Below are 14,752 nucleotides of genomic sequence, written 5' to 3' on the forward strand. Positions count from 1 at the left end.
CCGTTCGTCTTGAATATATTACAAAAATTAACTTGCAAATAATGTTGTTGTAGAATGATGGTGGAGTGTCAGAAATTATCTTTTTTTTTTTAAATCAAGGGCATTTTTGCATCTTAAAATTGATTTTAAGGGACACTTGGAATAGAAGACATAAAAGGTTATAATAACTGAAGAATTCAGAATTCATCTACTCTGTAAACATTTGATTTTAGGTATTTTTGTCACTTTCTGTTGCATTTTTGTTCTTAACCCTGGTTAATTTCTGATCCTGATGCCAATTTGATATTATAATTGTATAGTTTTGCATATTGTGTTGATTATTTTTATTTATTTAATTGGAGAATTTCAAAATGCAATTTTCATCTTTGAAAAGCAAGGATGGGTTTTCAGTACTTTGGACAGTTCATGAAGAAATCCTCCTTCCTGTATCTGATTTCAGTACCATGGACAGTGAATCTACAATGTTGCCGTTAGGAGATAGTTGTCACACTTTTTTCTCCTGGGAATATTTCATTTTGAAAGTCAATTTCTGTATAATCACATACTTTAAAGTGGGTATGAAATTAAATTGTAATCTGTTTTTACAGTCTGTGTGACAAATAGACTGACTTTCAAATGGAGAGATGTTTTTTGCAACACAATATATTAACAACACATACTGGCATGTTTTACATCTTATTGTTTCATTTTTTGTTTATTACCTTTTTGACCTCGTAATTAAAATGTCAGAACTTGATTTTTGGAGGCGTATGTCGAATTCTCCTCACGGTCTGCATAAACTTACAATTGCCAGCTTGCATTTAGATCTTCCTTCAGCCAATCATTAACTGATGGACAGAACCAATTCCCCACGCTACATTTTTTTTTTATTTCGTGATTATACTTTACATTTGGATGAAAGTTAACATAAGTGAGAAAATATCTGTTGTTTCATCGCGACTTAAAAGTAAAAAAGTTACAAAAAAATGATTATATATTTCTTTTCTGGTCATTAACCATCTGGTCATTTATTTAACTATTTTCTAGAAACATGCACCAGAAATGAAATTAAGTGAACAAAGAACTAAACATTGACATTGAAAGAGCAAAATTCTAATATATTAGAGTTTTATATAATTTTTTATATATAATGTTTATATATATATATATATATATATATATATATATATATATATATATATATATATATATATATATATATATATATATAATTTTATATAATTATACAATATATAATTTTCTAATTTTGGCCAACTGATAATGAAGTTAGGTGCATGTCAGAGCTTAAATTTATGAAAAAATAAATGAAACTGATATCTGTAAAAATAAAAATAAAAGTTTACATCATTCTGCCTACATTTTTAAGTACAATCAACTTGAATGTTTAAGTCATTTCAATCTAATTACATTAAACTGACTTTAGTTGAATTAGTTGGATCTTGTATAACATAAAACTGTTGAAATTTCTTAACTTATTTTGTTTAAAGCAATGTAAAAACATGCCACCATAGACTGTAAAAGGTCATAACGTATTGATGATCATAATCTTTTACAGTGATATTCACAAACATTTTTTTTAGACTGTTGAATAAAGCATTTGCGACACACTTCCAGCGAAAACATTAATTTGTGTTTAATGTTTTAATTTCAGCGAAAAAAATAATTCGATTGACTCAAAAGTTACTGAAATGCAGTCATTTTGTAGACTGACATTCAAATGGAGAAACATAATGTTTACAGTCTCCACCCATTGCAACACAATACATTAAAAACACATTCACTGCCTTTGTATTCTAAAAGGTGTGTGTACTCCATTTTAAATTTCCACCATTTCGTATTCATACATTTTTTCGCTCTTCCAGGTTCTTAATCATAACCTTTGTTTTCTATGACCATGTCTGATAGGACCTCGCATAGACAGACTGACTCTTTCAATAAACAAAGCATTGTTTACATGCTTTACTTGAGTGGTGAATCAGTTACACCCATTAGCACAAAATGGAGGTGTGGACAGCACCACACACCTTCAGGCGCACAATGCAATCTGAGATGTGACTTTACGAGAGCTATTTTGCACCTGAGCTTTACAGGATAACTGCAGTCTTTCGTCCTCCCATCTGATCAAGCTCAAAGTCTGCACTAAAGGAAAGTTAGTTTTTTTTTCCACAAATTATGGCCTAATCCAAACTATAGCAAATGAGGGAAAATCTCTTAAAATATTTAAACCATTTAATACTCATCTTTTCTTCTAATCGCCGTTTTTGATTCTTCGTCGTTTCTTTTAATACCAAAAAAAAGAACAGCATTTATTTGAAATATAAATCTTTTTGATCAGTTTAATGCATCATTGCTGAATAATGCATTAAATTGTATAGTTTCTATTATTGTATTATGTTAATGACCCCAAACTTTTCAATGGTTGTCTATATCTTTTACTATTTTAATATCATTGTAGCTCATTGTGCTTGTAGAACATTTGGTATGTGCATTGTGTTTGGATTATTTTCTTAAACTAATTTCTCACTGTTTTAGAGTAGCACTAAAACACAAAATGAGCACAAACTGTAATGCTATACAGTAATGCTCAATTAATACACTTCATCATCTTCCCCTTGTTAGTGGATTCACAAAGGGTTGTTTTACAGGAAAAAAAAAAGTGTCCCTTTCCCTTGAGAAAATATTGTTACCCTCTATCTGGAACCAGTTGCTCAAGTCTCTCCATACAGTGCACAGTATGCATGACATGAATTGTCACTTCTGGTGTTGACCCTAATTCTGAGCCATTACATTAACATTGGAAGCGTATATCCGCCTTCACAAAGCTCCATTAATGAATGAGCAAAAGTATTCATAAACAACGTCAACAACACGTCGTAAATGGTCAGTGCCATTCAAAACAACAGGCGCCATTTACACCTATATAACTATACATATGGAAAACACCCATCAAACTGCAAATATTTGACTATTTGTTGAAACAATGCTTAATTTGCAAAGGCTGTGTAGTTACGTTATGTATTATGTGGGCGTTTCTTCTTAGTGTCTTTTTAGTGTCTCCAAAGGAGCATAAAAAAAAAGCAAAACTGAAATAGTATTGTGTTTATACATCTGGATTAGTAACTCAGTGTCGTTTCCCTGGTTCCCATGGTGACAAAATGGCGGAATTGTTGCTAATTTTATTATTGTTGTATTTCTACCACAAGAGGTCGCTGCTTCCCACGTGATGCGCCACGAGGCAACATAGAAATCGTGCTGTGTAAAGATTGTCAAAGCATAACCTTGGTCTGACAAGCCTTCTACTATGTTAAGAAATATACACAACCTTCCATAAAACAGCTCAATTATGTCCTGTTCAACCAAACTGGAAATTTCAACACTTGAATGATTGTGAGAAACTTTTCTCACTGGTCTGTAGAGAATGGATGCATACACACCGTGTGTGGCATCCTGGGAAAAGTGGTTATAAAATAGATGGCAATCCAATAATGATAGGGGGTAAGTACAGTAAATATTTACAGTAGTTCAATACAGTGTTAATTTGCAGGTACTGTGAGAGGCAATCAATCAGAGAGAATGTTGCAAAATAAATGAGAGATATGAGTAAGAGTTTTGAGAAAGTATTGCGCTGTTAAATGGTTTTCTTACGGGAAGCAAATCACCTGTACTAACCTTACCTGTTTTACCTTCTTTATTAAAAAAAACTGTTATGTTTAAAGGCTATCCTTATGTAGAGAAGCTGCACTATGATGGTTTTCTTTGGGGGTTAACTGTGTGTCCAGAGGGAGTGTGTTTCAGTCATGTATGTAAGCATTTGTGGTTTTAGCATGCTCAGGCAGGATTGTGCTGTACAAAGCTCTCTTCAGCACTCTGAAGTCTTTGTCTGCCTGCCAAAAAAGAAATGGGAGAAACAGATCTGTGGAAAGAAAAATCCCAATGCATAAAGGTTGGGATCTCACAACATAACTGCATGTATGGGCAAGATGGTGGAATGACTGCAGCTCAGGTGGGCTAAACACTCTGAAAAATGCAGTCGGGTGAGATTTTAGATTAGGAGGGGGTGGGGGGGGGTCTGTCGACAGGTGCTGACTCCTAGAAAGGAAACAAAAGACAGAGCAAGACTTGTTTGTGGATTCTAAAAAGATCCAGGGAAGGAAAAGAGGGATGGTGACGTTCCAAAAGGTATTACTGTTGGGTTCAAAAGTCTAAGAGCATCTTAATATGCCATGTAAAAAATAAATAAAGTTGATTTCACAAGATCAATGTGACACATTTGCTTTCATTTGTTAGCCTACATTTCACGTTTCTGTTTCTCTTGTGTTACACCATTTAAAATATTTCCAAAATTCTGAAACCTAAATCTCATGTATATTACCATTTAAAAACCATCATAGTGCTGCGGCATTCAAAATGGAAATATATCAATGGTTGGTGAGGTTTTTTGTTTTTGTTTTGTTTTTTGTTTTTAATTGGCTAGTTTTATTCAGCAAGGAAGGATACATCAAAGTGATCAAAAGTAACAGTAAAGACATTTATAATGTTACAAAATATCTCTTTTTCAAATAAATGGTTATCTTCTGAACGTTTTATTCATCAAAGAAAAAAAGTTTTCTCAGTTTCCAAAATAAATAAGCAGCACAACTGTTTTCGACATTGATAACAATCAGTGGTGTAGGTTTGATTTTGAAATTGGTGGGGATGGGGACATCAATATATAGCCTAAATATATTTTAAGTTTTGATCGAAATTATTGTTAGGCATATCTGTCACCAGATATTGGGACACGTCCCTACTAAATTCTACGCCCCTGATAACAATAAAAAAAAATTTCTTGGGCACCAAATCAGCATATTAGAATCATTCTGATGGATCATGTGACAATGAAGACTGAAGTAATGATGTTGAAAATTCAGCTATTCAGAAATAAATGTATTCATAATATTAATAAATAAATTACTATATTAAAATACAAAATTGTAGGAATATTTGCTTGCATTCTTGGTGAGCTCTGACTTTTTAATAAGATTTAATTGCATATTCATGTATTATATTTTTCTTAAGTTTATAATTTTCTGTACAACTGCCAATTTCTATATGTAAATGTAGTCTAATAAAACAGTATCAGTTTTAGGTTTATAACAGCAGGAAATGTGTTTCTCAAGAACAGTGATGAAGGTGAAACAAGGAAACCATTCATCTCTCTACCCGGCTGCACTGGCGTGTTGATACATGGAGAGGAGGGTAGATCAGACCAAATTACAACCTGATTTTTTTTTATTTTGAGCGTCCTGTCTGTCTGCTGGAGTAATTTAATTTAACCACATCTGTGTGATACACATTTTTATGAAATCTGAACACTCATGCCAGCTTGTAATAATTTTCTAACCAATATTGTTCTCTTCATTCACCATAAATTATGTTAAACTACTGTAAAATACAATTTTATTACTTTTTACTTGCAATTTGATTTCAACTCAGTTTTAGCCCATGTTGGGGGTGGTATGGTGTGGTGGGGGTGATAGACAGCAGGCAATTCAAAGCTTTTGGTTTGTCTCCTCCCATAGGCACCTGGTGGCAGGTCATGCAGACAAAGGCAGAGGGTTGGCCTTCAACCAGCCAATAAGACAGAGAGGCATGTTCATGGAAAGCACAGATCACTCGAGCTCAGTGACAATTCAAAGTTCAGAGAGGAACGATTCTGGCGCTCAAATCTCAACTCGTTAAGGAGCATTGTACGGCTTAGAAAACACTGAAGATAAAGGAATGGCGGTCACTAATTTCCACTACATTACCCGGATGAGCAGTGGCTTCAAAGTGTACATCTTAGAGGGTAATTATCACATTTTTATCTCTCAATACGAGTTTAAACTAAGAATCACATGTTATCTGCATTATTAGAAAGAATAACTGGAATTTATTATCTTGAACTGTCTGGCCATTTTAATGTGCACTCTTAAAAATAAAGGTTACAAAAGGGTCTGTTCACAGTGATGCCATAGAAACACCATTTCTGTTTCCCAAGAGAACAGCTTTAAACAGAACCATAGATTTTCTTAGTGTAAAGAACATTTGAATGATCAAAATAACCTTTTTTTGGAAAGGCAATGGATGTTAAAGGTTCTTAATGGAAAAAAGTACCTTTGTTTTTTTTAAGAGTGTATATTTTTGGGTGATATTATACATTCATGTTTTGAATTCATATTTAATGTATTAAACATGCGTTTTCAGAAGCTTTCAAATAAGAAAAGAGGCTGGAAATCCCCTTTATTAATACTGGCAAAAATGATGATGCTCTGTTATTTTGAAGGTTAGTTGAGAAGAGTTGAGAAGACATGTTTGATGTGTGTTAGGCAGCAAATGAAAGGAATGGGGAAAAGGATGTGGGTCTGTTATTTTGTCTTTAATCTCCCCTGGAAAAATATCCCTCCCTGAGGCACTAAAAATCAGTCATCAGCCAAGGTTTAAGGTGTGGTTTACACCCAATCCCCCATCTACTGTCATGCAAAGTCAACCTGCCTTGTCACAGTCCACTGCTTAGGAGATTTTTTGAGTGTGTGGAAGTGAAAGAGGGTTCTGCCAACAATGCCCCCTCATCATTCAAGCCATTTGAGCATTTAGTAAACTTTATCCGCTTGAAGTCTGATAGTGCCTAAACGCTATTCATGCAGTGGTAAAATACCTCAGATGTTAATCACCAATCAAATCAACACAGGTCCCGACTGGTCTAATATATGGTTGATTTGATATCCACAGCCCACGATCTTGTTTTTACTACTTCTTAAAATATTTAGTATGAAATCTTAACTGATTGTGGTAATCATTAATTAGAGTAACTTTAAGTCACGTTGCACGAAATCTCTAACCTTATTCTGGAGTTGAACAAGAGGATGTTGTGAAATGGTCAAAAGCTGTTGCATACAATGCTATGGGCAGGTATACTTAAACAAGACTTGAAAGAAAAAACAAGATTGACAAATGTAAAATATTTTATTTTATTATGCATTACCATTTGAGGAGTAATTTTTAATTTGTTTAATTAGGATTTGTTTTTATTTTTCGTCTAGTGATGCAAAAAGGCATACATGCATACACTCCATACTTTCAGTGTAGTCTGTTTTTGCGAGTGAAAAGCATTGTCTCAAGGTTGTTTCACAGTTTAGCATTTAATAAACAAAAAAAATTAAACCCAGCAAAACGTATCATTTTATGAGCTGTTAATGAGCTCTAAACCATTATCAGTTACAGCATGTTGCAGATTCTTTGTCTTTAATGACAATACCTTTACATGACCCTGTTGATGATATTAGCATGTGAATGGTGATGTGTATTTCAGTTTGGATTAGTCTGTTACTATCGTTATGTTGGGTAAACATTCTGTGAGCCACATGCTTTAACCTACAAAGCCTGTTTTGCACCTCAAAGCAGTTTGAACAACAAGAAGATATTAATTTGTTCACTGATGTCGTTTTTTTTTTTTTTTTTTTTTTGGCTTGAATGTTTTCCAAAATTTGAATGACATTTACCGTTAGTGGTGAATCAGCTGGGTAGTTCTACAGTAATGCTCACAGAGCCAGTTGATCTTGCTCTGCCACTTAACGGAGTTTACATTTAACGGTGGCCCAACAACGTTTTTTCCCACAATTAAGATACACACACAGTGATGCAATTCCAAGGATTAAGAGTCAGTTGTTTACTTGTTTGCCACACCTTTTCACAAGCAAGCGAATCGGTGACTGGCAATGACCGTGTGAGCACCCTGCAGCGATGTCATTTATCATATCTGAAGTCACATGGGGCCTGTATTCATCTTTTCACAGGACAGCCCAATCTGAGAAGTGAAGACAGATTTCGCCACATGACGAGCGACAGGGTGCGGATGCGCCCTGCACATCCAATGAAGCGCAAAATCAGTTCGGAGAGAGGACGGACACTTGAGGAGAGGTAATGAACCATGGAAGCAATAACCAGTAGAATAAGAGCGACTGAAGAGGAGTTAGTTTTGTCATTTATTTTTGAACTTTCTGTTTCAGAAGAGGGAGGGCCATTAGAAACAGCCTGGCCAACAGTACCCGCAGATCATCTGGGTTCAGTATTCCTGAAAGCCCCACATCCACATGGAGCCCAACGCCCAGCCCCACTTACCTGATCCCCAGCCCAGTGTACTCCACCCCAGTCATGGACGAGCCTCTTGCCCTAATCAAGAAACCACGCCCAGAACCAGAGAAAGCAGAAAGCCAAAACAAAGCCACACCAGTCAAACAAATACAGGTGATTAATACATGATTATGGCAGGTTTTTTTATCAAAATATAATGTTTATTTATTATTATTAATAAAAACAACACTAAAATTATCATATATTTATTATAAATACATTTCAATATCATATATTTTTTTAAATATTTTGAAATAATAAAATATTTTTAACTCTTAAACATAATATAATATAATTAAATCGACGGTCGGGCCAGTGGCCCCACTAATAAAAGTAATAAATATGTCAAATAAAATAGGCCTAGTTATTGTTTTAGTTCTTTTTGATCCATGTAACCTTAATAAATAAGGTTATGAGCCTTACTCATATACATTTTAAATATCAGTCAGTAATAAAATGAGAACAAATAATCAAATTATGAGCAATAGCACAAACAGAACAAACATTTACAAAATTAATAAAATAAAAATCTCAGGTTGTTCATGTAGGTCTAAACTGGATATTCAGGTACAGTAATAGTAATCAAATGTAAAATATCACAGTTTATTGTCTATAGATTAACCCTTATTAAAGTTATTAATTCAAATAAGTGTTTTTTTATTTCTTCTTTTGTTTGATTAACATATAAAACCAGACAGCAGCAGGAATATTAGGCTGCTGTCACTGTAAGAGCTGCACGAATCATTACACATGCATTTTATTTCTCACATGTTCATGTTTACTTAAGACATAACCGACTGATTACGATGATACTCGACAAGAGTGCGTTCATGCTCAGGAAGACGAGAAAGAGTACTCGCACACGGGGGTACTTTCGTGTCTACTTTCGCTTAAATATTTAAGTTGGCGTGGCTTTCATGAAGATGCAGCACTGGCCCGTTTAGGCAAGTGACAGTTCCGTCAACTGGCCCGAGTGTCTTTCACGCTCCTCTGTGAATTATACCATCTACATCTTAGAGTCTATTCTGAGCCCACCGCAGTCTGTTCATCCTCACTCACTGTCTATGAGACACAACAGAATGCAGGAAGGCACTTTTGTGTTCCTGAGAGAGTGGCTCTTTAGAGTGCGGACAGGCCTCTGCCTGTTTCAGATATGCAATCCAGCCGGATTCAGGGAGAAAATGTGAGCAATGGGTGGAGGAATGTTGTCAACAAGTCTCAACACACCGGTGCTGTTGTTGACCTGCTAGTGGCATTAGGGCTGAGGGAGAAACAGTATAGAACCACCAACCACCAATATCTTTGGTCCATCTTTCCCTTTTAGTTTCCCATCAATTTAGCTATTCTAAAAGCTCTGTTATGGATGGGTGAAAAACTGTGTGACTGCAAGGATTTGCTGACCTTTGCTGTCTTTTTTTTTTTTCAGATACGGCCATCTGTCATCACTTGCGTTTCCTCTGCAACAAGGTCAACCAAAAAAGACTGCTGCGATCGCTCCACTGGTACGTAAAAAGATGCAAATGAGCTTGGCATGCTTCCCTTTAACATGTCTGTGCAGATATTTTTCATCAGATTGAATAGTTTTTGAGCATCATCATCATCATCATCATCTGATTTTATCTCCACTATGTCTCTACAGTTGTTACCCAGCACAGTTATGATCACGTTGAAGAGCATTTCCAGAGGAGTCTCGGGATGAACTATCACAGAGCCGCCTCCATCAGCGTGTCTGTGGATGACCACTTTGCCAAAGCGCTGGGTGATAAATGGCTCCAGCTCAAAGCTTCATCCTCCTCCTGCCATTCATCCTCTTCTTCGTCGTCTTCATCTCCACCCAGCAGTCCGACCTTCATCCACTCACCCGGCAACTGCCAGAGTCCCAAAAGGGCCCTCAAAGATTCAATCAGTCCTTCCACAACCACACCCAACTTATGGTCTGAGAAATGAAGAAGAAAAAAGAAATGTAGATGTACATAGGACAAAACGGACTTTGAATGCATGTGTAGGCCCATGTGTTTCTGCTGTACAAAGCAAAAGGGAGACTGTTTAATTGTGTTGCAATGGCTGTTAACACTCTGAGCAAATTAGGGATTGTTAAATCGTCTTTTAAAGGGAGATGTTCAATGTCTGACCATTTTCGGATCATTTCATGGTAGCTAAGCATTGTTGGAGTTGGCTTTGTCATTGGTTTTGTGGGTGCCACTGGTTTTTTATTTGTTGACTGTGATTGCACTGATTATTGCGTATAACATTTCATTGTCTGTTGAAAGCTTTCTTCTTATAATATGTGGATATTTATATTAGACAGTGTTCCAAGATCTTGTGGAGCAAAACAGACCAAAACTTACTAGGTCAGAAAGTTTCATGTTTTAGTAGAAAACAAATGCTTGAGAAAAGAGGTGGGTAACTTTTTGGCATCTCTATATGGGCTATTGCTGTTCATTTCAATCCCAGTGTAAATTTCAAGCTTTTATACTATTGTACATATTTGTAATAAACACATTTTTTAAAAATGCATTCATTGTAGATTTTTTTTTTTAATGATAAAAAATATTATTACTTCTATTGTTAAGGGTGTAACGATACCCTCACGTCACGATTCCATACATATCACGATACTAAACTCACGGTACGATATTATTGCGATACTCCAAGACATATCGTAAAAAAGGTTAACAAAAAATAAATTATTGATTAAAATGCTAAATTTAATATTACATTGTGGGTTTAAATGGTGACACCAGAATAACAATATTCATGATTCTGAAGCTGAAAATACAGAATTATTTTAGATGAATATGCTTGCATGCTTTCACTGATATATTCACTAGATATATTTAAAATAATGTCGGTCACTTTTACTGGTAACATCAGATATTTGGCAATATTAGGACACAAATATTCCCACATTGCATTATTATACATTATAATCAACATTATATAGTTTAATGTAGTAATAACACAAAAACTCAGAATATTATTTTGGGGGGGGACTATCCACGATACATATTGTCACTATCAACGATTTTTGTATTGTGATTTATTGTGGCACAATATATTGTTACACCCCTATATATTATATTACTAATATTTGTAAAAATATAAAATTATAAAAATATAAAAAATTCTTGTTGTGAATGATTGATCAGAATTGGGGTCAACGTTTTTAAAGAAATTAATACTTTACACATTGAATTTTACATAGTTACAAAATAAAATGCTGTTCAGTATTTCAAATGAATGCTGCTCTTTTGAATTAAAGAAAGAACTTTTGAATAAATACATCCACAAAAATATTAACCAGCACAACTGTTTTCAACATCGATAAGAAATGATGTTTGAGCACCAAATCAGCATATTAAAATGAAGACTAAAATATATTAAAATAAAAAACACAATGTGTAATTATATTTCACAACGTGACTACAGTATTTCTGACCCAATAAATGCAGCTTTGGTCAGCAGCATAAGAGTCTTAATCTTAAAAAATCTTACTAACCCCAAATTAAACAGTATGCAAGTTATTTCCTATATATTTGTCTTTGTAATCTTTCATCAAACTTCTAGTAATAACTTGCTCTGCCACTTGTCATCGTAATTGAATCACTTTAAGATGGTTAAACTGCCATTACATTAATCCCCAGATTCTCAAAATAAGCAAAAATACAGTCCTTAAAATTGCAAATAGAAAAACAATTTTCTTAAGTAATCAGATGTGCATTTACTTGGAATATTTCTTTTGTAAGTTCGGGAACAACAGGTTAATGAAGTAGACTGAAATTCAGTCTAAGGTCTTCTCTAAATGCTTGGACACATGCAAAGGTCATAAAGTAGATGATTTTTTTTCTAGCGGAAATCAATAGAGTGAAATTTGTTTATGTAAATTATCGTTATGGGAGTGTACAATTAGTCAGGACATTATAAAAACACTTGTGTCATCATTTTAGAGGGCAGATTCAAGTTATACATGAGCTTACTGCAGCAGCTAAACTACAAACAGATTTGACCTTCGTTTGGTTTATGGTTTATGATAAACAGGAAAGAGTTGGAAAACAACTTTCCATTCCTGCTAACAAAAAAATACATCAACTGCCAGTTAGATCAGATGCAAAACTTGTCAATCACAAGATCAGGTTCAAGAAGCTGAGAAACAGGTTTGAATGAAGATTTTCTGGCACAAAGGTACTGTAAGAAGCCATTGAACGAGTTCAAAGAAGTCCTGTTGCCAAAAGCCCTGCCTTACACTCTTTTGCAGGCTTGACTGGCCTCATCCAGGGGAGAGTCTAGTGTTTCTCAGAGAACAAAATGACTCATGCTCAGTGGCTCAGATCTCAAGGTGTTTGCAGTAACATGATGTCCTTCTGGAATGTGGACACCTCAAGGCAGCTTTAAGTCATGAAAGGTTAGAATATAGATGACATCATTGTCTAGCAGAGTAGATCCGCACAAAATATAACCAGCAAGATTAACAATACTATTAACATTATGTTGCTTTGATTTGATTGCTTCATGAATTTGCATTATGTTATGCCACCTGAGCACGAACGATTAGCAATATGGGAAACACCTTGCAATAAGGTCCTAGTCAATTTGTTATTGTATTAACTATCTTTAAATAACACAAAACAATTTGTTTGTTACAGTGTTTATCTTTGTTATTGTTATTTAACAATATGTACTATTTAGTATAATTATTGTTTACTATTTAAGTTCATTGTCCCTGTTACACTCTAAAAATGATGTGTTGGATTTACTTAAAATATATACATGCACCATTTTTGCATCATACTTTTTAGGCAATTAAGTAATAATAAATTATATGTACTTAAATATTTGAGTTCACGCAACATTCTTAAAAATACATGTAATGTGATGCACATATTTTTAAGTAAAGAATGTTGCGTGAACTCAAATATTGGAAAAGTTATGAATACTTATTTTTTTGTGTTTAATCTAATTACTTTTATAAGTAATGGTTGTTCAGCCAACAAATTGTTTTTTAGAGTGAAGATCCATTAAACAATATGAACAGGTTTTTTTTTTTTTAATTATGTAGGCTATTAGTAAATCTAAAATAACATTAATTAAGATTAATAAATGCAGTTTTTCATTGTTAGTTCATGTTAACTGATGTAGTTTTCTTAACATATGGAACCTTTAATAATTAGCATTGTCTAGAAGAACTATTTACTTGTTTATTTTTGTTAAGGATTCATTTTAGCATCTAATGCACCTCAGATATCGTTCCTATAGGATAAATAAAAATAGAAACTTGAAAAACCTGAATAGCTGACAAGCAGTAAGATAATATTCCATTGTTAGAATTAATGCGGATACAGTAGCTCAGAGAATGTAGTCTTTGATTAATTTGATTAAAATTGTGAAATGTTTGAGTCGGTATTGAAATTTTTGACTGATTGCAGACTTCTATATACACAATGCGAAACATTATTGTCATATCTTCTACAACTCGAGTGATTTCACTGTCAGCAGTGTCCTAATCTCATTAAGTGTGCCATGAGTTAAGGTGTGAATGAGAATTAATCCTCTTTTTTTGTGCCCCACATATAGTTGAAAGTATTCCCTCAAATTGTGCATAACTCGACTCCAAAGGAAGATTGATCTAATAATTTTTAAATAAATGTATAAAGCTAATATTTAACACTGGCATGACCATTGTCTCTCTGCAGTAGAAGGTCTAAACATGCATTTATGCAGTCAATTTCACTCTGTTAAATGCATGTCAGGTCAGCTCTGCTGTAATTGAGCACCATCCCTCAGGCTACACATACTGTGGCTTGTCGTGGAGTGTACTTATAAATCAAAGGAAGGGGGTCTGTGTGGGAGGCTCTGAAGTCAGAATATCATCCTTCTACAATAATCACATTTGAATCAGCATTTAAAATGGATCAAATGTTTTCAGGAGGTTTTCAGAGAAGCAGATTTTTAAAAGGCCGCACCCTCCTGTCCATGTCAAAACATGTGTTGAAACAGATCCCGTCTGACATCAGTCATTGCCTTTCATATTATATTCATTTCAGGACTAGGGTGGTACCCTTAACAAGATTAAAATAGCAAACATGTATATATATATATATATATATAAATGTACAATTCACATTTTCCTTTGACATGCAAAAAATATTTGTGTACCAAAGTTAGTTTGGGTTTAAATGCAAGTTGTCTAAAAAAAAAAACCTTTATGGGTTGGTTGACTAAAGTAAATCTGTACATAGATATTCTTTGAATAAGAAAGCTAAAGACATTAAACACTAACTTTTAACACTTTAAAAGTTTGTGAGCTTTACAAAGAATTTATTTGATATTTGATACCCGATTGCAGCCACATTCTGATAGAGTAATATTTTTATTTAGTTGTAATAATAATTTGTTACATAGAAGGGGGGATCTCCTGAACCACCACCAAGGTGCAGCATCCTGGATGATGCGACGGCAGTCATATTGCGCCAGAACGCCCACCACACACCAGCTTGCTGGAGAGGAGACAGTGATGAAGCCAATCAGTATATGGGGATGATTAGGAGGCCTTAATGGACAGATTGGCCAGGGTGCCGGGGTTACACCCCTACTCTTTTTCGAA

The 14,752-nt window shown here is 34.4% G+C and overlaps 1 protein-coding gene across 1 annotated transcript; it reads left to right on the forward strand.

Annotated features, from left to right (window-relative positions):
* The first annotated feature begins 5,561 nt into the window (after window positions 1-5,561).
* On the forward strand, window positions 5,562-10,666 carry vgll4l (vestigial like 4 like). The gene is made up of 5 exons (XM_039680426.2): window positions 5,562-5,827; window positions 7,815-7,938; window positions 8,028-8,265; window positions 9,578-9,653; window positions 9,791-10,666. Exons 1-5 carry the CDS (start codon window positions 5,761-5,763, stop codon window positions 10,096-10,098), a joined length of 813 nt encoding a protein of 270 aa, XP_039536360.2. The 5' UTR covers window positions 5,562-5,760; the 3' UTR covers window positions 10,099-10,666.
* The last annotated feature ends 4,086 nt before the right edge of the window (window positions 10,667-14,752 follow it).

The sequence above is a fragment of the Pimephales promelas genome, chromosome 14 (assembly GCF_988280905.1).
Source record: "Pimephales promelas chromosome 14, fPimPro1.hap1.1, whole genome shotgun sequence".
Lineage (NCBI taxonomy): Eukaryota > Metazoa > Chordata > Actinopteri > Cypriniformes > Leuciscidae > Pimephales > Pimephales promelas.